General features: G+C 44.4%; 2 protein-coding genes across 2 annotated transcripts in view; both read right to left on the bottom strand.

The window, feature by feature from the left end:
- Positions 1-13,238, bottom strand: part of rars2 (arginyl-tRNA synthetase 2, mitochondrial) — a 20,904-nt gene extending 7,666 nt beyond the window's left edge. The window contains exons 1-13 of the mRNA XM_082147935.1: positions 13,078-13,238; positions 12,921-12,994; positions 11,587-11,686; positions 11,339-11,422; positions 10,403-10,500; positions 10,088-10,143; positions 9,832-9,915; positions 7,577-7,653; positions 7,326-7,484; positions 6,330-6,436; positions 3,709-3,804; positions 3,567-3,627; positions 3,411-3,487 (exon numbers count right to left, since the gene is read on the bottom strand). Coding sequence (XP_082004061.1) covers positions 3,411-3,487; positions 3,567-3,627; positions 3,709-3,804; positions 6,330-6,436; positions 7,326-7,484; positions 7,577-7,653; positions 9,832-9,915; positions 10,088-10,143; positions 10,403-10,500; positions 11,339-11,422; positions 11,587-11,686; positions 12,921-12,994; positions 13,078-13,113 — 1,109 coding nt within the window. The 5' untranslated portion in view covers positions 13,114-13,238. The remainder of the gene's footprint in view (positions 1-3,410; positions 3,488-3,566; positions 3,628-3,708; positions 3,805-6,329; positions 6,437-7,325; positions 7,485-7,576; positions 7,654-9,831; positions 9,916-10,087; positions 10,144-10,402; positions 10,501-11,338; positions 11,423-11,586; positions 11,687-12,920; positions 12,995-13,077) is intronic.
- Positions 13,239-18,460: 5,222 nt separating this feature from the next.
- Positions 18,461-24,914, bottom strand: akirin2 (akirin 2). The gene is made up of 5 exons (XM_082148027.1): positions 24,431-24,914; positions 21,809-21,958; positions 20,005-20,154; positions 19,277-19,348; positions 18,461-19,134 (listed from the first exon to the last, which is right to left on the bottom strand). The coding sequence occupies exons 1-5, from the start codon at positions 24,606-24,608 to the stop codon at positions 19,124-19,126; spliced, it is 561 nt and encodes a 186-aa protein (XP_082004153.1). The 5' UTR covers positions 24,609-24,914; the 3' UTR covers positions 18,461-19,123.
- Positions 24,915-25,089: the final 175 nt, after the last annotated feature.

Raw genomic sequence — 25,089 nt, 5'->3', positions numbered from 1 at the left:
TAATTTTGACCCATACAATGTATTGTTGGCTATTGCCACAAATATACCGGTGCGACTCGAGACTGGTGACGTGATCCAGGGTCACAAATGAGTGTCTATTGCGGCTACTTACAAATCAGGGAACTAATTGGACCTCACACACACCCAACAGGACCTCACACACACCCCCAACAGGACCTCACACACACCCCTCAGGACCTCACATACCCCCAACAGGACCTCACATACCCCCAACAGGACCTCACACACACCCCTCAGGACCTCACACAACCCCAACAGGACCTCGCACAACCCCAACAGGACCTCGCACAACCCCAACAGGACCTCTCGCACAACCCCAACAGGACCTCTCGCACAACCCCAACAGGACCTCTCGCACAACACCAACAGGACCTCTCGCACAACACCAACAGGACCTCTCGCACACCCCCCCCAAAAGGACCTCACACACCCCCCCCAACAGGACCTCACACACCCCCAACAGGACCTCACACACACCCCTCAGGACCTCACACACACCCCTCAGGACCTCACACACCCCCAACAGGACCTCACACACTCCCAACTGGACCTCACACACCCCCAACAGGACCTCACACACCCCCAACAGGACCTCACACACACCCCCAACAGGACCTCACACACACCCCCAACAGGACCTCAAACACCCCCAACAGGACCTCACACACCCCCAACAGGACCTCACACACACCCCCAACAGGACCTCACACACACCCCCAACAGGACCTCAAACACCCCCAACAGGACCTCACACACCCTCAACAGGACCTCACACACCCCCAACAGGACCTCACACACCCCCAACAGGACCTCACACACACCCCCAACAGGACCTCAAACACCCCCAACAGGACCTCACACACCCCCAACAGGACCTCACACACCCCCAACAGGACCTCACACACCCCCAACAGGACCTCACACACCCCCAACAGGACCTCACACACACCGCTCAGGACCTCACACACACCCCTCAGGACCTCACACACCCCCAACAGGACCTCACACACACCCCCAACAGGACCTCACACACACCCCTCAGGACCACACACACACCCCTCAGGACCTCACACACTCCCAACAGGACCTCACACACACCCCTCAGGACCTCACACACACCCCACAGGACCTCTCACACACCCCCAACAGGACCTCACACACACCCCCAACAGGACCTCACACACACCCCCAACAGGACCTCACACACACCCCCAACAGGACCTCACACACACCCCCAACAGGACCTCACACACCCCCCAACAGGACCTCACACACCCCCAACAGGACCACACACACCCCCAACAGGACCTCACACACACCCCCAACAGGACCTCACATACCCCCAACAGGACCTCACACACCCCCAACAGGACCTCACACACTCCCTCCGGACCTCACACACACCCCTCAGGACCTCACATACCCCCAACAGGACCTGACACACACCCCCCAACAGGACCTCACACACCCCCCAACAGGACCTCACACACCCCCCAACAGGACCTCACACACCCCCCAACAGGACCTCACACACACCCCTCAGGACCTCACACACCCCCAACAGGACCTCACACACACCCCTCAGGACCTAACACACCCCCAACAGGACCTCACACACACCCCCAACAGGACCTCACACACACCCCCAACAGGACCTCACACACACACCCAACAGGACCTCACACACCCCCAACAGGACCTCACACACACTCCCAACAGGACCTCACACACACCCCTCAGGACCTCACACACACCCCTCAGGACCTCACACATACCCCTCAGGACCTCACACACACCCCCAACAGGACCTCACATACTCCCAACAGGACCTCACACACCCCCAACAGGACCTCACACACTCCCAACAGGACCTCACACACACCCCTCAGGACCTCACACACCCCCAACAGGACCTCACACACACCCCTCAGGACCTCACACACCCCCAACAGGACCTCACACACACCCCCAACAGGACCTCACACACACCCCCAACAGGACCTCACACACACCCCCAACAGGACCTCACACACACCCCTCGCTCAGTCACAGGTCACCCTTCCGGCTAACCCTTCGCTCACTCTCACCTGTCCTCTGCTCTCATACACACTTCCCCTGCTTCTATCGTTTTCCTCATTTGTAAGTCGCATTGGATAAATGATTTGTCAGTTAAATTATTAAATGTAAATGTTAATTATGAGATGGCAACTTGTGATATTCTAATTTAATTGTTGATATTTAGATGAACAAAGGTAATAAATGCTTTAAAAAAAACATACTCGCTCATTGTTAGTTATTTTTAGTTAATGTAGTGAACGAACGTTAACAAATGAAACCTTAGAAAGGATCTAAGGATCTGTTTCAGTAGCAACCATGTGAAAAAGTGGAAATATATTGATCTTTATTTTTGTCTTTTAGTGTCAGATCTAGAAGCTGGTATCCAGAGTGTGTCTTGTTCTTTTAAAAAAGCAAACGAAAAGTGGCAGTGAAGACGTCTAACACACATACACTGCACGGTGTTTAGTTAGTAGGTGTGTCAGACGAGAGAATTACTACTTTCTACAGCCATTAGGTTTGATGAAGGTATATTTTGAGAAGGTGTGTCTCCATCCTGAAGGGGAAGGTATCATCCACTGATCTGTGTTTGAGAAGCAATAATGATGTTTATGGAGTCGGTCAGCTGACGGAAACTGAAGCCGCGGGTCATTTTAAATGATTTATTTAATCAACAACTATTTTAAAGCACTAAGTAAAGAGGGTGAATAAGATAAACACTTTAACTAACAGATATCATCATACTTCCCCTGGTCACTGATTACATTAAGAACTGCTAACATTTTCTTGTATTACAAGTTATGAAATATGTATAATTATGCAAATGAGGCATGATCTAATTAAATATGCTCTAATTAGCATACATTTCCAAAGAAATGTAGAAGAAATCTGAACATTGGATAAACCCAAGTTCAATAGTATTATTTGATTTTGTTTACATATTAGAGTTAAAGGTTTTTACAAAGGGGATTAAATACATTCCAAATATATGTGCAAAACAATAAAATATTGCAAAAGAAAAAGTATAGAGAGAAAAAACCCATTTTTGCAAACAAAAATAAAGCAGCACAAAATTAAAATAAAATAAGATACAAAAAAAAAGATAATTAATTGCAAAAATCAATGACAGTTGTAGAAGAAGCTTAAAAGACCATTTTCTCTTTGCGCTTCACTTTTCTGTGCGTTTCACTTTATGGTTTGACGTGGGGGTGGAGAATATACAGTTTGTACAGTATAAAAACCATCACGCCTATGGAGAGTCCCCACAAAGGTAGTGAACCAGACGTGTGAGTGAGTGTGTGTGAGTGAGTGACTGTCAGTGTGTGTGTGTGTACCTCTCTGCCCACTGGTGTCCCATGGCTGCCAGGATGTGAAAGAGCTGCTGGAAGTGGGCGATCTGACTCTTATCGGTCTGAAAAAGGGAACGAGGACTGAGCAGATGCAGACGGTGGAGGAGTCACATGACCAAGCAGATTCATGACCGTTCTTACCACATAGATCATCTCATCAAAGCCAAACCTCTGCTTCCTGTCCAGCGCTGCTGCCACGTCTCTGAGAGCACACAGAAGGGAGATCCGTCATGAGACGCCGCGTTAAACTCAACACGTGTGTGTGTGTGTGTGTGACACACACCTGGTGAGGTACAGGGACGTCCCATCACTGCGCACTAATGTGGCGTAAGACGACATGTCGCCCGTCCCAGACAGATCCACCACACCCGTGCCCTTCCTGTGCAACAACCAATCACAGTCATTTAATAAACAGTTTAACTAAATATTAGATTTATTTATTAACTACATTTAAGATTTATGTATTTGAATTGCATATTAAATTTCCATCCATTTGGATTATGGTTTAAACATAAATGATTATAATTTGCATATTCATGGTTCTGTATACTAAACGAAGCAAGAGTGTAGAGTTAAGAGTATTTTCATGATGTTTTCCTATTTTCACAGGAAAAAAACTTTAAATATGTCATTTCGTTAATCAAAGATTAGTTTTAAGGGATAAAGTTATTGATGCAAAGGGACTTTAAATACATAATAATCAGATTTTATCATCAGTAAATCCAATTTGTTTCAATATCATACATTTTAACTAACTGAATATTGCCTCTTTCAAAGTCATAGTCATTTTAACCATGTTCATACTTTTTAACTGAATGAATGTAATTGTTTTCACAATGAACATTTATGCTTATTCTAAGCATTTTGAAAATGTTTTTTTTAAATCAATCAGATGCATATAGTTTATAATAAACTGCAATGATTTTTTTGAGTGCAGAAATCTGACCCGTTTCACTTATGTATGACTGACAAATGTGCATTAGATTAAGTTTATTAGTTTATGTTGAAACTGTAATCAGATGGACAGATGTTGACTGTATGCAGGAGTGCAGGAAAGCATGTGATCAGATGGACAGATGTTGACTGTATGCAGGAGTGCATGTGATCAGATGGACAGATGTTGACTGAATGCAGGAGTGCAGGAAAGCATGTGATCAGATGGACAGATGTTGAATGTATGCAGGAGTGCATGTGATCAGATGGACAGATGTTGACTGTATGCAGGAGTGCATGTGATCAGATGGACAGATGTTGAATGTATGCAGGAGTGCATGTGATCAGATGGACAGATGTTGAATGTATGCAGGAGTGCATGTGATCAGATGGACAGATGTTGACTGTATGCAGGAGTGCATGTGATCAGATGGACAGATGTTGACTGTATGCAGGAGTGCATGTGATCAGATGGACAGATGTTGACTGTATGCAGGAGTGCAGGAAAGCATGTGATCAGATGGACAGATGTTGAATGTATGCAGGAGTGCATGTGATCAGATGGACAGATGTTGACTGTATGCAGGAGTGCAGGAAAGCATGTGATCAGATGGACAGATGTTGACTGTATGCAGGAGTGCAGGAAAGCATGTGATCAGATGGACAGATGTTGAATGTATGCAGGAGTGCATGTGATCAGATGGACAGATGTTGACTGTATGCAGGAGTGCATGTGATCAGATGGACAGATGTTGACTGTATGCAGGAGTGCATGTGATCAGATGGACAGATGTTGAATGTATGCAGGAGTGCATGTGATCAGATGGACAGATGTTGACTGTATGCAGGAGTGCATGTGATCAGATGGACAGATGTTGAATGTATGCAGGAGTGCATGTGATCAGATGGACAGATGTTGAATGTATGCAGGAGTGCATGTGATCAGATGGACAGATGTTGACTGTATGCAGGAGTGCATGTGATCAGATGGACAGATGTTGACTGTATGCAGGAGTGCATGTGATCAGATGGACAGATGTTGAATGTATGCAGGAGTGCATGTGATCAGATGGACAGATGTTGAATGTATGCAGGAGTGCATGTGATCAGATGGACAGATGTTGACTGTATGCAGGAGTGCATGTGATCAGATGGACAGATGTTGAATGTATGCAGGAGTGCATGTGATCAGATGGACAGATGTTGAATGTATGCAGGAGTGCATGTGATCAGATGGACAGATGTTGACTGTATGCAGGAGTGCATGTGATCAGATGGACAGATGTTGAATGTATGCAGGAGTGCATGTGATCAGATGGACAGATGTTGACTGTATGCAGGAGTGCATGTGATCAGATGGACAGATGTTGAATGTATGCAGGAGTGCATGTGATCAGATGGACAGATGTTGAATGTATGCAGGAGTGCATGTGATCAGATGGACAGATGTTGACTGTATGCAGGAGTGCATGTGATCAGATGGACAGATGTTGACTGTATGCAGGAGTGCATGTGATCAGATGGACAGATGTTGACTGTATGCAGGAGTGCAGGAAAGCATGTGATCAGATGGACAGATGTTGAATGTATGCAGGAGTGCATGTGATCAGATGGACAGATGTTGACTGTATGCAGGAGTGCAGGAAAGCATGTGATCAGATGGACAGATGTTGACTGTATGCAGGAGTGCAGGAAAGCATGTGATCAGATGGACAGATGTTGAATGTATGCAGGAGTGCATGTGATCAGATGGACAGATGTTGAATGTATGCAGGAGTGCATGTGATCAGATGGACAGATGTTGACTGTATGCAGGAGTGCATGTGATCAGATGGACAGATGTTGAATGTATGCAGGAGTGCATGTGATCAGATGGACAGATGTTGAATGTATGCAGGAGTGCATGTGATCAGATGGACAGATGTTGACTGTATGCAGGAGTGCATGTGTTGTGTTCAGAAGGAGCTGTACTCTGAGGTCTTCAGCAGGCGTTTGGCCGTCAGCTCTTCCAGCACACTCTGAGTCTGACCGTCATGAAGAGACTCTCCAGAGTAATGGTCAAAGTCAACTCCTAAACGCTGAGAGAGGACACACACTCTCGGTTTAATCTTTTATCCAGTGCCACTTACAAATGTGGAGAACACTAGAAGCATTCAAAGCAACAATATGTTAGTGCTGTGACTAGCAAACAGGTGAAAAAAAGTATTTTGTGTGCGTTTACCTCTGCACAAGTCTAGCATTCGATATACTACCGGCTCTACACAAATCCTCCTCTAGATATCGCTCCATTTACGTGACTGAAAACTCTCAGTGCTCAACACATTCAATTCAAACAACATATGAGGTTTTGATTGGGCGTGACAGATCACTCAGTTCACTTAACTTTCTTTACTCTTATTTAATGTACGTTTAAATACATATATGTTAATAAAAATAAATTCAATGTTTTTTTTGGCAGCCACAGCTAAAATGTTTATTTTCCAACAACAAATGACAGTAGAAACAATTATATCACTGAAAATGTGTTTCTGGATCATAGCAAGGTCACATTTCTTTTTCTGTTAGAGTTTGTTATGGTGAGTTGTGTTCAGTATTTGAACTCTTTCAGGAGAAATGAAAATGAAATTAAATCTGCTTTATGTGCAACTCAAGTGTTTGTGACCGGCTTATCTGTCCAGTTCCCAGCTTTAGTCTAAAGAGAGTTTTCATTTGCTTAAGAACAACTAACGTGCATCTAAAATATGTTCCAATTATCAATATCCAATGGAATGATCACTAGAATCGGAAACTTGCTTAAATCACAGTTGATGTCAAATCATGGATCATTCTAAGTGCGCCTTAAAGAAAACCTAAATGGAAATGCTTGATATGAGAGTAAACTCTGAACATTTATTTCAAGTAACTAAAATGTGTTTTTAAGGTTTTAGTTTTGGTTCGCTCTAAACACGCATGTTATGATGAAGTTACCTGATAGATGCGTTTGTACTCGAGCACAGTGATCTCCCGAAACTGTGTCCACAGGGCCATAGCCTGATCCTCCCGCTGCACCAGACGCCTGTAAAACCCAGCGGCCGCCGAACGCACGCTCTCATCACACTCGGCCTCGCGGTTCACCTGCACGTACACCTGCAGCAACAGGGGGAACACAGATGAGTCTTCCAGAACGTCCCGCCAGGACCAGGGCACATGAAACACACACACACACACACGCCTCTGACCTCAAACAGATGCTCCAGCGGCTGCGTCTTCAGCTTCTCCTGAGACCCGAAGCGCTCAAAGCCTGCGCCCAACAGACCTGCACACACCATCAACATCACACCATCACACTCAATAACACCATCAGACCTGCACACACCATCAACATCACACCATCACACTCAATAACACCATCAGACCTGCACACACCATCAACATCACACCATCACACTCAATAACACCAGCAGACCTGCACACACCATCAACATCACACCATCACACTCAATAACACCAGCAGACCTGCACACACCATCAACATCACACCATCACACTCAATAACACCATCACACTCAATAACACCAGCAGACCTGCACACACCATCAACATCACACCATCACACTCAATAACACCATCACACTCAATAACACCAGCAGACCTGCACACACCATCAACATCACACCATCACACTCAATAACACCATCAACATCACACCATCACACTCAATAACACCAGCAGACCTGCACACACCATCAACATCACACCATCACACTCAATAACACCATCAACATCACACCATCACACTCAATAACACCAGCAGACCTGCACACACCATCAACATCACACTCAATAACACCATCAACATCATCAACATCACACCATCACCCTCAATAACACCATCAACATCACACCATCACACTCAATAACACCAGCAGACCTGCACACACCATCAACATCACACTCAATAACACCATCACACTCAATAACACCAGCAGACCTGCACACACCATCACACTCAATAACACCAGCAGACCTGCACACACCATCACACTCAATAACACCAGCAGATCTGCACACACCATCAACATCACACCATCACACTCAATAACACCAGCAGACCTGCACACACCATCAACATCACACCATCACACTCAATAACACCAGCAGACCTGCACACACCATCAACATCACACCATCACACTCAATAACACCAGCAGACCTGCACACACCATCAACATCACACTCAATAACACCAGCAGACCTGCACACACCATCAACATCACACTCAATAACACCAGCAGACCTGCACACACCATCAACATCACACCATCACACTCAATAACACCAGCAGACCTGCACACACCATCACACTCAATAACACCAGCAGACCTGCACACACCATCACACTTAATAACACCAGCAGACCTGCACACACCATCAACACCATCACACTCAATAACACCAGCAGACCTGCACACACCATCAACATCACACCATCACACTCAATAACACCAGCAGACCTGCACACACCATCAACACCATCACACTCAATAACACCAGCAGACCTGCACACACCATCAACATCACACCATCACACTCAATAACACCAGCAGACCTGCACACACCATCAACATCACACACTCAATAACACCAGCAGACCTGCACACACCATCAACATCACACCATCACACTCAATAACACCAGCAGACCTGCACACACCATCAACACCATCACACTCAATAACACCAGCAGACCTGCACACACCATCAACACCATCACACTCAATAACACCATCAGACCTGCACACACCATCAACATCACACCATCACACTCAATAACACCAGCAGACCTGCACACACCATCAACATCACACCATCACACTCAATAACACCAGCAGACCTGCACACACCATCACACTTAATAACACCAGCAGACCTGCACACACCATCACACTTAATAACACCAGCAGACCTGCACACACCATCAACATCACACCATCACACTCAATAACACCAGCAGACCTGCACACACCATCACACTTAATAACACCAGCAGACCTGCACACACCATCAACATCACACTCAATAACACCATCAGACCTGCACACACCATCAACACCATCACACTCAATAACACCAGCAGACCTGCACACACCATCAACATCACACCATCACACTCAATAACACCAGCAGACCTGCACACACCATCAACACCATCACACTCAATAACACCAGCAGACCTGCACACACCATCAACATCACACACTCAATAACACCAGCAGACCTGCACACACCATCAACATCACACACTCAATAACACCAGCAGACCTGCACACACCATCAACACCATCACACTCAATAACACCAGCAGACCTGCACACACCATCAACATCACACACTCAATAACACCAGCAGACCTGCACACACCATCAACACCATCACACTCAATAACACCAGCTGTTGAACTTAGTGACTTCTCCAGGTTAATAATGTTAACTCACCAAACTGCATTCCCCAGTCACCCAAATAATTGACTCGAATAACCTCTTTCCCCAAGGCCTTCTTTAGGTTGGCAATAAAGTTTCCTTCAAAAAAAACAAATAATTTAAAGTTTTGTTCTATTAAAATCGCTGGTTCAGTACAAATACCCCAAATAATCAACCACAGCATATCTTGTATACAAGCACTCCATCTACTGGTGACAGAGAGAACTAGTTTAACATTTGAAAAACTAATTTAACAGAGTAATGACCTCACCAATTATAGTGGAGCGAAGATGTCCGGCATGAAATTTCTTAGCGATGTTTGGAGAACTGTAAAGCAGAGAGAGTTGAGTGGGTGACGCCTCAGAGCCACATGCTAAATCAATGCATACTGTAAGCCAGGGTTCCTCAAACTCGGTCCTGGAGGGCCGCTGTCCTGCAGAGTTTAGCTCTAGTGATCCTGAAGACATTGATTAGCTTGCTCAGGTGTGTTTGATCGGTGTTGGAGCTAAACTGTGCAGGACAGCGGCCCTCCAGGACCGAGTTTGAGGAACCCTGCTGTAAGCTAACGGCTCCTGTATTCACCAACCTGAACTCCACCAGTGTCCTGCCGCCCTGAAGATGCTGCAGAAGTTCACTCTTCACACCGAACCCGTCAGGCTCTGATTGCAGCTGTCCTAAGAGTTTCTGTGTAATACAAAATAATATATGTCAATGCAAATTTTCATCTTGCAATTCAGACCTTTTTTTTTCTCTCAGAATTGTGAGAAATTCACAATTGCATGAAAAAAAATAAATCAGAAATGTAAGAAAATGTTGCAATTACCTGTGGTGAGTAAAGCAAGCTTCCATTATAATGTGCATTCAGAAAATAGATGGGATGAATTTTCATTTCATGCTGACTTCAAAAGCAATTATTATTATTATGCCGTATCCATATAGTTATGCCTGTCACAATCATGAATTTTGTGCTCATACAAATAATTGTGTTTAATTTAATTTTGTGTTGTACGTCAATTGCAGTGTAAATCTAATGTGTTTTTTTGGGAGGGAATCGCATATAAAATAAAAATGATAATAGAATAGGCCCATATGAATCACCCTATTGCTTTGAAACTTAACATTTATAATTTCATATAATGCATATAATATAATAATACAGTCTGATCAAACCCACAAACCTTCATTTTGTATAAAGGAAGACCTTTGTCTACATGCATGTACTCTACAACAGTGGTTTTTATAGTCTTTGACAAAATATGATTAAAATTTACCCTGCACAATTATTGCAGTTCTCTCACATAACTGCGATTATGACGAATATCAGGCGATTAATCAATAATAGCGACAGGGTATACATGCAGCACTGACTTCATACAAGCTGACAAAACACAGAAACAAACTGATTAGTGAAAAATGTCTTCCATTTTGTGTCTTAAGACTGTAATTGATTGGAGAGTTGTGTGTATGACTGTTGTTTCCTCTGGTGTGTGAGCGGCGGTGTGAAGGCAGAGCTTCTGTTCACCTGTGCCAGGATCAGTTTGTTTAATCTGAAGTGAATCACTCCTCGACCGGCGACGACGTCCTCCACGACAGAGTCCCGTCTAATCTAGAGCAGAACACAACAACACATCCTTTAATCACAGAGCGCATGCCAAAAACAGTAATGAAAATGATCTAATGCAAACATGCATATGATAGAAGAACAAAGCAAACGAGTCTTCACACTGTTCCCAGGTCTGCAGATCAACGGTTCGGGGACGGTCTGCTCACCTGATTGGCCAGCGCTTGTGTTCTGGTGTGCAGGTCTCCATCAGGAGCAGCTCCCCCCCGCAGCAGACAGCTGACCGACACACGCAGATCAGCTGACACCCTGACGTCACAAACACCACACACACACACAACCGCTGAGGTCACCTCATACTGCGGACACACTGGTGGACTTCAATGGGGTCCAACGGGTCGAAGGTCCAAATGTGAGTTTCAAAGTCTCGACACGATCCAGACGAGGAGTAAGAGTCTTATCTAGACAAACCAGCGGCTGTTTTATAACAAACAAAATATTTATATACTTCTTAACCACAAATGCTGGTCTTGCACTAGCTCTGATGCGCCACACATTACGTAATCAGGTTGAAAGGTCACGCATGTTCCAGTTCAGAAATGTAGATTAGGGCATTGACATTTTAAAAGACTTTTTAAAGCAAATAAGTGACTCTAAAAATGATATCCTGAGAAAAGTGGATTTTGAGAGGTATAGCTCCATAGACCTCCATTCATCCTGCACTCGTCCTGTGAGCGCCCTCATGTGGAGCCAGAGTGGAACTGTAACCAGTTCAGAAGCCGGAAGTTTACTGAGAGTGGAAGTTCTCCCCTTATTAGACATTCTCTGATAAGACTCTTATTCCTCGGCTGGATCGTGTCGAGAATTTGAAGCTGCACTGAAACTCACATTTGGACCTTCGACCCGTTGGACCCCATTGAAGACACTATATGGAGAACAATCCTGGAATGTTTTCCTCAAAAATCTTATTTTTTTTTCGACTGAAGACAGAAAGACATGAACATCTTGGATGATGTGGGAGTGAATAAATTATCAGGAAATATTAATTCTGAAGCAAACTAATCCTGCAGAAACCTTACAAACTCTGCATTTCAATTCACTCAAAAATTACATAAAAATAATTTACCCTCTAGATTTATGGAAACTGGAAAAGAACGCTCCTTTTGTAATAATATTGAGGATGGAATCTGTTTTCTAATGGTCAAATAGTAGATATTTTTAATGTGAATTATCTGTGATCATGAGCATGAGGACAAAAGTGCTGTTTTGCAAACTTTATAATTCTGAAAGGCAAATTATTTATTCATAAACACAGAATGTGGACTGTTAATAAAGTCACATTAAAAAAAATGTGTGAAAATGTAAAAGGTATTTTATAAAGTATATAAAATATTATGAATCTGTATGGCGTCTTGTGATGTGAATGTCTGTTTTCTTTGGATTTTCTGACTTTGGCCTGTTTTTAATGTCATGTTGTCTGCTAATTCTTTAATGATAATGAAGAGTGTATGGGTTTAAAGGGTGTTTGGATGTTGGCTCTTACTGTTTCTTTGACACTGGCACTGCAGAGATCAGGGGTATTAGCGCATCTTCAGACACTCCACACACCTTCGCGAGCTGCAAAACAAGTACAGCGACCAGATGAGATCTCCATAATGATGTATTAATGTCACAGTGCGTCAGACGCGCGCGTGGTGTACCTGTCGCGCGACGCTCCGCCTGAAGAAGCACGCCATGTGCGCGCGCGGAGTTTAGCACAGATATTCACATCAAACTACATCAGGAATGAGCATGAAGTGTCATTGATCAGTCTCCGCGCGTGCTCTTACTGTGAGGACAAGAGTTTGAGCATCCGGAAGTCAGCTACTGTCATTTCTGTGCGTGTTTTCAAAATAAAAGTCAACAGGCTCCTACGAACGATCACGTATATATTTCATTCCACACTTCGTGTTTGTAGCTTCGCCACAGTTCGGCCTTATCTGATTATTGGAGCAGTGACCTGTCCCTGTATTGTGTTTAATTGCATTTTGTTGTGATGAAATAAAGTACAATTTTAAACATGCAATACAAATAAAACTCCTTTGTATTGCTATAATCATTATGTCTGAGTTGTGCAGCTGTGAAGTTGTGAAGCTCAGTGACAGTGGATCATGATTTACGGCATCCTGCGAGAACTAGTCTATAAGCAAGTATTGCGAGGATGGTTGAATCCGGCAGAGATCCCCGGCCTGATGAATCCTCTTCTCAGTCTGGTGTTATTCGAGATGAGGATGTCCACTGGCGTGCATAGAATGAATGATGACTGGAAGGAGTCCCTGGACTGAGCTTGACAGCTGAAGACCATCAGATGTGAACGCTGGGACGAGTGCGATCATTTGCTGTTGGCTCTTCAAGGCTGGAAAGCAAGTCAAAGGAAAGGCAGAAGCCAGTGAAGAAACCCTCATCAGGCATCCGACGAGACGGAGAGAGACGAGACGAGACGGAGAGACGAGACGGAGAGAGTCGAGACGGAGAGACGAGACGGAGAGAGTCGAGACGGAGTGAGACGAGACGGAGAGAGACGAGACGAGACGGAGAGAGACGAGACGGAGTGAGACGAGACGGAGAGAGTCGAGACGAGACGGAGAGAGTCGAGACGGAGAGACGAGACGGAGAGAGACGAGACGGAGAGAGTCGAGACGAGACGGAGAGAGACGAGACGGAGAGAGACGAGACGGAGTGAGACGAGACGGAGAGAGTCGAGACGAGACGGAGAGACGAGACGGAGTGAGACGAGACGGAGAGACGAGACGGAGAGAGACGAGACAGAGTGAGACGAGACGGAGAGAGTCAAGACGGAGAGAGACGAGACGGAGTGAGTCGAGACGGAGAGAGACGAGACGGAGAGAGTCGAGACGGAGAGACGAGACGGAGAGAGACGAGATGGAGAGAGACGAGACGGAGTGAGACGAGGCGGAGAGAGACGAGACGGAGAGAGACGAGGCGGAGAGATACGAGACGGAGAGAGACGAGACGGAGAGAGACGAGACGGAGTGAGACGAGACGGAGAGAGTCAAGACGGAGAGAGACGAGACGGAGTGAGTCGAGACGGAGAGAGACGAGACGGAGAGAGTCGAGACGGAGAGACGAGACGGAGAGAGACGAGATGGAGAGAGACGAGACGGAGTGAGACGAGGCGGAGAGAGACGAGACGGAGAGAGACGAGACGGAGAGACGAGACGGAGTGAGACGAGACGGAGTGAGACGAGACGGAGTGAGACGAGACGGAGAGAGTCGAGACGGAGAGAGTCGAGACGGAGAGACGAGACGGAGAGAGACGAGGCGGAGAGATACGAGACGGAGAGAGACGAGACGGAGTGAGACGAGACGGAGAGAGACGAGACGGAGAGAGACGAGACGGAGTGAGACGAGACGGAGTGAGACGAGACGGAGTGAGACGAGACGGAGTGAGACGAGACGGAGTGAGACGAGACGGAGAGAGACGAGACGGAGTGAGACGAGACGGAGAGAGACGAGGCGGAGAGATACGAGACGGAGAGAGACGAGACGGAGTGAGACGAGACGGAGAGAGACGAGACGGAGAGAGACGAGACGGAGAGAGACGAGACGGAGTGAGACGAGACGGAGTGAGACGAGACGGAGAGAGACGAGACGGAGTGAGACGAGACGGAGAGAGACGAGGCGGAGAGATACGAGACGGAGAGAGACGAGACGGAGTGAGACGAGACGGAGAGAGACGAGACGGAGAGAGACGAGACGGAGAGAGACGAGACGGAGTGAGACGAGACGGAGTGAGACGAGACGGAGAGAGACGAGACGGAGAGAGACGAGACGGAAACGTTTAAGCTGTGTCTGGAAGAGCTCAACAAGCAGTATTTTTCCTTATATTCTTCCGTTGTCTTAACATTTTAATGAATGAAATAACCCTTGTGCTGTGTTGTGTTAAATCTTTACCTAATTTGGTGTTCTGGATCAAAAATGGCCATCAGCCCTTTTACACTGTTTGTAAATCTCTCATTATTATGACCGCCGCTAGCGTAGCTAGCGAAAGCGGTCATATAGGGATTGTCAAAGTTTTTTTTTTTTTTTTTTTTTTTTTGTCATCTACTGAATTTTTCGTCAACGATACCAGGGACACCGAAACACCGGGGAACATGAAATTTGGTGGGCATGTAGCCCCACTAGACTTTTATGGAAAAATTTCGTTTGGTCCCCGGGGGCCACTCCCCCCCCCCCCGCGCTGGGCCCCCCCAAACCCAAAAAATGCAGTTTTTCCTAAATAACTACCTGAACCGTGGCACAGAGGATGAAGAAATTTTTATGGTATGTTGGTCTTAAGGGCCCACATCAACCTAGCCCATAATCACTCATTTGTGATTTGCACCCCTCCCATAAAAAATGAAAATGCAATATTATTCTGCTTTAATCGCCCCTATCTTCAGTTGAGATGTTCAGAACTGCACCATATTTCATGTGTATGATTAACTTGACATCCTCTGGGGGTATGCTAAGTTTCGTAGAATTTCATCCATGGGGGGGTATAAAATAAATTCATTTATGTGCACATTTAGTGACTGTACACTCATCGGCCTGTAGATGGTGGTGTTGAGCGAAGGGTTGCTGGTTTAGGATGATACTGTCACACACACACATGCAAGAATACAAACAAACGCAAGCATGCACACACACTGACATCCACATGCACAGACACACACCCATACACACACATACAAATCCACATGCACAGACACACACACACAAACACACACGCGCACACACATGTGCGCTTGCATCTAGTTATGCTACATTTTCACCAAATATTGAATTATTATTTAATTTTTTTGTCAACTAAAAACAGGTTGATAAAGGTCAAAGAAAACAATTGAATACAAATTCTTCTTGAAACAAACTTTGTTGTATTATTTTAATTTAATACTGTGAAGCTGCTTTGATACAATCTGTATTGTGAAAAGCGCTATACAAATAAACTTGACTTGACTTGACATGTACGCACGCATACATACACGCACAGACACACACACACACAGACACACACATACACAAACACACACATACACACAGACAGACATGCACATACTACTACTTTTTTTAGGTATATACATAAACACGCAATACAGCCAAATTGCTCCACGTCATTTATTTTTGTGGAAAGCCAGTGCAGGCCTGAGCGGCGGTCATATTTTGTACCGCCATGCGGTACATCTAGTTATGCTACATTTTCACCGAATATTTAATTATTATTAAATTTTTTTGTCAACTAAAAACAGGTTGATAAAGGTCAAAGAAAACAATTGAATACAAATTTGCCAATAACAAAGCATGATCAAAATTTATTATCACATTTGTAGGCACTTTTGACCTGAAACGGCACTAGTGTAAAGGACCAAGTACTACCAACTATGTATATATATATACCGTATAACATCAACTATATAACGATAATGATAACTACATTATCGCCCACAGCAGCAGACGATACTGATCTGTTTATTCTTGTGTGTGCTGTGGTTTTGTCCTCTGTCGGAGAGTCGCTTTAAATGCTCAAGCTCTTTAAAGCAGGATGGATTCTGATTGGCTGTGAATGTTTTTATCGTTCATCAGCAGGAATCATTTTTAAGAACTTTATTTCAACACAACACTGTTCTAAAGAATAATACCACACATCAGATATTGTGCAACCAGCCACATTATTTAAAAGTGTAGGTTTAGGGTAGGTATGGACAGTAATAAAGCCTCAAACCACATGAATATGATGATGGTAGTACAAATCGTCATGGAAAATATAGAATACATACACTACACACTTTACATAGGTGAACATAAAACCTAATTAATTCAATTCAAGTTTATTTGTACAGCAAAGCAGCTTTACAGAAAATGCTTTAATGGTCAATTTAAGAAGTATTCTGTTATCAGTCAGAGATGAGTGTGTCAAAGTAATAATGTCCACAAGGCAGTGATATACAGCTATTATATGTCATGTGTCTGCCGGACAATTGAATACAAATTTGCCAATAACAAAGCATGATGAAAATTTATTTCAGTGCAAGGTGCTCTTCCTCTGGTGTTGATAGAAAAAAGACAGGAAATGCACTTGCTTTTTTTCCAGCTCTCTGTCTTTCAATCATTCTGCAGTGGGCGGGGCTTCAGCAAAAGGGGCAGGGCTTAGTTAGCAAGAGTTGCAATCATTAGAACTGCGTTCATTTTAGTTAGTTTACAAGTAAAAACCAAACCAGTGTGTTGATTCTGGGACACGTGTGTGAGCGATCATCGCTTAAAGGGGTGTATAATGCCCTTTTCACAAGATGTAAAATAAGTCTCTGATGTCCCCGGAGTGTGTGTGTATGAAGTTTTAGCTCAAAATACCCCACAGATATTTTTATATACCATGTTAAAATTGAGGGTGAGCAAAAACGCACTGTTTTGTGTTCATTTAATTGCAAATGAGCTGATGCTCCCGGCACAGGGGCGAAGCTTCAACAGCTTGTGTCCTCACACACACTGAACATTTCAAAAACGTTTAGCCTTTTATGTTCAAACCAGAGTCAGACAAAGATGGAGAGACTCAAGAAGAAGTGACAACATGTAGACAACATTTCTGAATGGTTAGTTGATGAATTTGTGTAGCTTGTGTAGTTATCTTCTGGTCATTGATTAGCATATCCTGTCTTGATAATCTATAAATTGTGTTCCTGGGGGTGGGGTTTATGTAAATTCTAGGGTTTGTGATGTCACTAACCTGGGAGGAATGTGGTGTAGTCTCTACCAGCCGTTTGTTGTAATCCTTAAAAAGCTATTTCTTTAAAAGCAAATATCTCCCTTTGCTTTGAACTTTGAGCGTCGTAACTTTGCAGATGTTGTTTATGCTCAAACAGCAACATTACACACTAACTAAAGTTAGAAAAGTCAAATCATAATCAACCACCCCTTTAAAACATGATGAAACATCCAAGAGCGTGTCAACAGCTGATTAGTCTCAGTTGCCTGTTTTAAATTGACCCGCGCACAATGTGCACTTAGGAGTCTCGTACAGGAACCCTGACTAGCAAGAACGAACACTAGTTATGTAAACAGTTTATTTGTGTATACTTTTCCCAACATAAAGTCATTTGAACTACAGGAGCAGTAAAACCATAATGCAGAGGAAAGGGGCAAAAACAAAACAGGAAATAAAAAATTAAAATAAATACAAAGCATGAAAACAGATTTAATCAAAATAAATGCAGTATTGGATTTGTACAGGAAAACTTCAGATGAGCGTCAGGATGTATTTACACAAAGCTATGAACAGCAGTCTCCAAGACACACCGTCCCAAAGTTTATCTCACACAGTCTCACATTTATCATCATTTGCAGTGAATAAAAGGCATTTTACAAAACCAAACAAAAAAAGGTTGAGGATGAAATGACAGGTGACTGTATAAAAGGCCTGGTCAAAGCCTAATAAATATCCAGGGTTCAGATGGAGAGACACACAGCCACTGATTGCGAAGGTCCATATATTGGCGTTGAGGAGAGGGCAGGAAGCACTCCGAGCTGCTGAGAGAGAGAGTGAGAGAGAGAGAGTGGTTACGCACTGACAGAAGCCCAGCGGGGGAAAGATGCGATTGGCACAGCTGGAGATCCAGCCGTCAGGAGCGTCAGGAGCTCACGCAGGCACAGATCCACTGGACACGGCACCAACCACAGGACACGAGCACCAGCACGCCCCACAGCACGGCCCGCTCAGGACACATCTGCACACAGAAGCAGCAGCAGCGTCAGCACACACACACATATGAACTCAGAGAGAGAGAGAGAGAGAGAGAGAGAGAGAGAGAGAGAGAGAGAGAGAGAGAGAGAGAGAGCGAGAGAGAGAGAGAGAGAGAGGACACGTACAGCTGGCAGGTTGCTCTCCAAACCGCCTCATCAGCTGGTCATGGGTGAACTTCACGAAAGCATCGTACTGTTCTGGAAGACAAGAACACACAACTCCATCAATAATCGGATTAGCCAACACACACACGCCTGCACTGGATCAGTGTGAGCGCTGCATGTTTCAGAGTTAACACGCTGCTGCTGGTTCTAGCTTCTCTTTACTTTTCTGATGCGCTCCTAAACTCATCAACTTAAAGGGATAGCTCACACAAAAATGATCCCATGATTTATTCTCCCTCAAGCCATCCTAGGTGTCCATGACTTTCTCCTTTCAGACAGACACAGAGTTATATTAAAACATGTCCTGGCTCTTCCCAGCTTTATAATGGGAGTGAATGGAGCCTGAGATTTTGAAGCCCAAAAAAAAAAAAGTGCATCCATCCAGGATACAAGTAATCCACACGCCTCCAGGGGTCAATAAAGGCCTTATGAGGAAAAATATATATTTATCCCTTTATAAACTAGAATCACTGGCGTCTGGCAACGGCCGTACGCAACCTTTTTTAATATAACTGTGTTCGTCTGAAAGAATAAAGTCATTCACATAGGATGACTTGAGGGCGAGTAAATCATGGGATAATTGTAATTTTGGGGGGAACTATCCCTTTATGTGATCCTTGGGGATGGAAGAGCAAGCGTCAAGCCCTGGAACTGTGGATGTATTCTTAGGGAAAGAAAACCGCGGATACCTGCAAGTTTGGTAGTGAGGATCTCGTCGTACTCTTCCCGGACCTTCTCCTCGCGCTCCTTCAGCAGACGCTCGCAGATCATGCCCACCTGCTTCAGTGTGAAGAGCGGCTGCTCCCGCCGGGAGGGGGACACGGACCCGGAGGACACGCCTGCGGGAGACAGAGAGCTGCGTCAGTCCTGCGGTACGGCCCAGTGACACTTTCATCATCATCATCATCATCATCATCATCATCATCATCAGCAGCAGCAGCAGCAGCCGCTCGCTGCGTACTGGATACAATATTCACCACAGCTTTAAGCAGGAAAATAACATTAGCCTTACACTGGAGAACAGACAAAAAGAAATATTCCAGGGATTTTCATTTGTACTTCCTGTCTATGGGTGCACCGGTAGGGGTTTTTTTTGGCCGATACAAAAATAGTTTTTTGTAATAACCCTAACATCAAAAGCCAGTTTACTGGACATCCTTCTCCAGGAAGTGACCAATTCAACCACATGAGCGTCTACCGTACGAAAGCAATCCAGTCCAATGCTGGAAGTGGTGGAAAGTGGACAAGCTCAAACCGTTTTAGACCCCATTTACACCGGTGTCGTCCACATGTGATCCGATCGACCAAAACACAAGCTGTAAACAGGGCCATAAAGACTTCACTCGTGCCATTACTGGATGATTCAGTGTTTTTGAACGAATCTCTCGAATGAATGATTCAATGAAAAACACATTTATAACAGTCTCTTGTCTCCACCTACTGGTGTAATGATGTTACTGATACAATCTTTATTTGAAGCGTCACGTTACTTTTAAAGGTGATTTCCTCTAATCTGATCACTACTGTAGACCTCAGTGTTTATATCTGAACTATAAACTTTTATCCAGTACTTCTGTGATAATCTGACAGAAATAATGAGACTGTGATGTTGAAAAGACTGTTAGTGAAGCGGTTTCATATCTGTACATGACGACTGCTCTCTCTGGGTCAGATCTGGATGTTCGCTGTGATTGTACTCGTCTAAGCTTTAATAGACATAGAGCCGAATCACTGTCATTGAGGAATAAGATCATGTGGGGGTTTGAACGCAGCTCTAACAGATGCCCATCTACAGGTTCTTAAGAGTTTGGATCAAATCAGGGCCGGCTGCCGAGATCTAGCGGTGACCGCTCCAGAACAGCAGAGCCGAGCACACAGACGGAGCGTGATCTGAAGCAGACGGTGTTCTTATAAAGGAAAACAAAGCTTTTAGAAAATGCTCTCCAAAGTGGACACATTTTAAAACGCAGGTGTTGTAGTGTGGACTGTAGTGTGGACTGTGGTGTGGACTGTGAAGCCGGTGGTATTTAAAAACGATGACGCAAGTTTAGTCATGTGACACATATTGTACCGACAGATATTCATGTTTATACCAGTATTGTGCCTGTTATGTGCTATTCACTTTCACACTATTCCTAAAATATTCTACATTGCACACATGACAGAATTGACTCACATCTGCTGTCTTGCGGCAATACATGAGAGCGGTTGTGTTTTAGACCAAACATATACTGGTGAGTGAGAGCAACCTGGACGCATCAGTAAATGCTGAGATATTTTGCTAAATAAAATGATCCTGCCAGAAGAATTGCACGGTAACTTTATCATTTATTTTACCGTCTGCATCATCTCAGTGAGCTTTATGAGTCTTTACGCATGCGCAGTAAAGGTGAATTTAGCGTTTTCAGGCGTTTTCCAAAAGTTTCGAGCGCTAGTGTGGACGGAGAGCGCTGTGGAGTGCCTCTGGATGGCCTGAGTCTCGTCCTGCTGTACCTGTGAGTGTGGCTGAGCTGGAGGAGGAGGAGGAGGCGTGAGGCTGGGACTCGAGGCCACACACGGACTCGCTCTGCTGGAAGCTGCTCTCCAGGTGTCTCCTCTTCTGCATGCGCTTGTACTCCTGCTTGATGTTGCTCAGGATTTGCTCTGGAAGAGGGAAGCAAAGCATTCACAAATTATACAGTGACTCCCGAACATGATCACTGGGACCATATTGCAAATTTTTTCCCCATGGGGGAAAGTTAAATCATACACTTAAACAGACTGTACATGATGTATAAGAGGAGTCATATTTACAAAAACAAATCATCACATCTTTCTGACTTATTTCAGAAGCATCACACAATACTACATTCTCTTGAATAAATTATTCAATAACAAGTCACTTGTCGCCACTTAGTGGCGAAACAATGTAATCGATAAATGCGTTATTTTACGCAACTTATTTTAAGTTTCTATCAAAGCTGCTTTTGATCGCTATCGTAGACATCAGTGTTCATATCTGAACTTTTATCCCAGTACTTCTATGATCATTGAACTGTTGTATCACAGAAGTGATGATCCTATGATGCTGAAAAGAGTGTTAGTGAAGCTGTTTCACGACGACTCTCTCCGGGGTCAGTGCTAACACAGATCTGAATGTTGCGATATGATTTTGTCAAAGTTTGATAGACAGACGGATTGAAAGATCGTGTGTGTGTTTGAATGGAGATCACAGTGTTTTACAGATGAATCGTGCGGCTCTACTGCCTCATCTCTCTCTCAGTATGAGCAGTGCGAGGGCTTTCAGTGCTTCAGTCTCACGTCTCTTCCACCAACACATATATATATATAAATAGAGATAAGGGCTTTGACTCCGAACTTCGTTCCAATGAACTGCCGTAGCCAAGGCGACTTCTAGTGTATATATCTATACCCGCCCGCGCTCTCAGATCACTTGGACGCAGCTGCGTATAAGAGGTAAAAACGATATAAATACTGTTCGTTTTCTCACACAAACCGCTCGTTTCGTGTCTTAGGCCATCAATGTGTACTTACGATGGGGAATTGTTTAATTTGGACGATGGGGAATTGTTTTAATTTGGACTCTGTGCTTGTGTTTTGAGATAATGACCATAGACCTGCATTATATGACTGACAGACAAGAACGGTTTGACCTAAAAATATCAAAATTGAAACTACTGCGGAAAAAAAGACACCTACATCTTGGATGCCCTTGAGGTAAGCTAAAACATACCAAAAATTTATTTCAAAGTGAACTATCCCTTTAATCTTTAATTTATTTCAATCAAAAACAATTGCTACATGCCTGTAAGCATCTTTATGTGGATCATGATAAAAATGCAACCAATAGCAAACCACAACCATCCAATCAACACCCCAGGACGAAATCAAGCCCCGCCCACATTTGTTCCTGTTCCTGAAGCCGTTTTGTTAATCAGATCACTATCAACTATCAGTTCATGATTACACAAAATACGATAATAATTTAAAATATGTATAGGTTACTATATAGTGCACAAAACAAATTCAAAGTTGTTCACTTGATAAACTTAATTCAATTAATAATAGCCTATTAAGCGAATAATTGAATATCATTACATGCCTTTTTATAAGTGAAATATTTGGACATTTAACACTTAACTTAAGACAATTACATTAACGATGATTGTGAATACATGTAGGTTAAGAACAAGCACTAAGCTACCAGGCTAATAGACTATCCGTATGCTATGCTAGTACATAAGCTAAATACAGACATTAAAAGGTCATTATAACGTATTTCAAGCAGCATTTATTATAGATTATAGATGCGAGTGTGAAAAATGAAGAGTACATTGTAAAAGAAGTCTGAGCCTGGGGTCCTGATTTCGAGGAGGACCTGATTGGTCACCACACCGTTTCTCTCGGATATACGTCACAATGGATAAGAAAAGACTAGCGCAACTTCCCTTTCATGTCGACTTCACGAGTGTTTGAACTTCCGGAAACCAACTGTTGCACTATTCTACAGTATACCAATGCTGTGACACACACACACACAGCTGTGAGTCCTCGGACATGTGTCGGACAGCGAGAACGTGCTTCTCAAAAACTAAACAAAGACAAGATCCCCTGCCGTTACCAGACCCACCAGCAGGAAGAGCCGAACCACTGAGGTCGACATCACTTCCGGTCCATGACGGAACGCCAAAAACCCCTGATCAACATCACAAACACTCCAGCTGCTAATAATACACCGATAATAACCTTTTAAAAATAAACGAGTTTAATGTATTTCGCAAACACGGTCAGTGATCGTGGCAAACAGCAACACCAGTAACACTCCGCGATCGGGAGCCTGAGAGTTATCAAACATCTGTGTGTACAGATAGCAGCATTCCTGGCCCATGTCGAGCTGAGACACTCTCGCTACGGGTTTATTCTCTAGTTTTACAGTGTAAATGGAGAGGATCTGCAATAAAGAGGATTACATTTAGTCTAATGTGTTTTGATGGTGTCGCCAGATAACAGAAGTAACGTTACCTCCGAAGGTTTAAGCATGATTTCACCCGTTCACACACAGTCTCGAGGGTCTGCTGAGGGCTGACACACACACACACACACACACACACTGACCTGTGGTGAGGGCTGAGGACACCCTGCCGAAGGGCGAGGGCTCCATGCGCAGGTACTTCTGCGGGGACGCGCTCGAGCTGGACGGAGACAGGGGCGCGCATCTCCTCCTCTTCGGGGACGCCTGGTTCAGCAGAGGGTCGAAATCCAGAGTCCTTTTCAGAGTGGCTCCACACGCCATCTTAGTGAGAGACTGGGTTTTTATTTAAAAAAGAACGCGGCGAGAAGAAATAATCCGCTGGAAAAGCGAAAGCCCCCTGCTAAGATCTCAGGGGAACACGACCCAACCGCTTCGTCTTTATTCAAATTCTGCGTTGACCTTCGGGCCAAAACGTTAACTAAGCAAACACAGACGCGTATATGCACGGGGAAATGTTGTTATGGAGTCGATACTCCTCATGAAAGCACCGATGATTTCGGATTGTGCCGAGCTCACGTCCGACGCCTCTTGAGCGAGCGCTAGCCGGCTAACAAATATGGCGTGGAAACAAAACATTTGACGACGCCGCTTCTCTGCGCATGCGCGGAGGCATTCAGCCGAAGCCGGTACTTGTAGTTTTATGCAAGATTCTTCCTCACACTCGTTTCCTGTCAAGAGCTGAGAATAAAACTACATAACCCATAGCGCCCTGCTCGCTTTTCTCTCCGAGTGAAGTCGCCCA

Source organism: Leuciscus leuciscus (assembly GCF_965113295.1).
Source record: "Leuciscus leuciscus genome assembly, chromosome: 19".
NCBI classification, from domain to species: domain Eukaryota; kingdom Metazoa; phylum Chordata; class Actinopteri; order Cypriniformes; family Leuciscidae; genus Leuciscus; species Leuciscus leuciscus.
The sequence above is the reverse complement of the archived record's forward strand: the minus strand, read 5'-3'. Positions and strand labels throughout refer to the sequence as shown.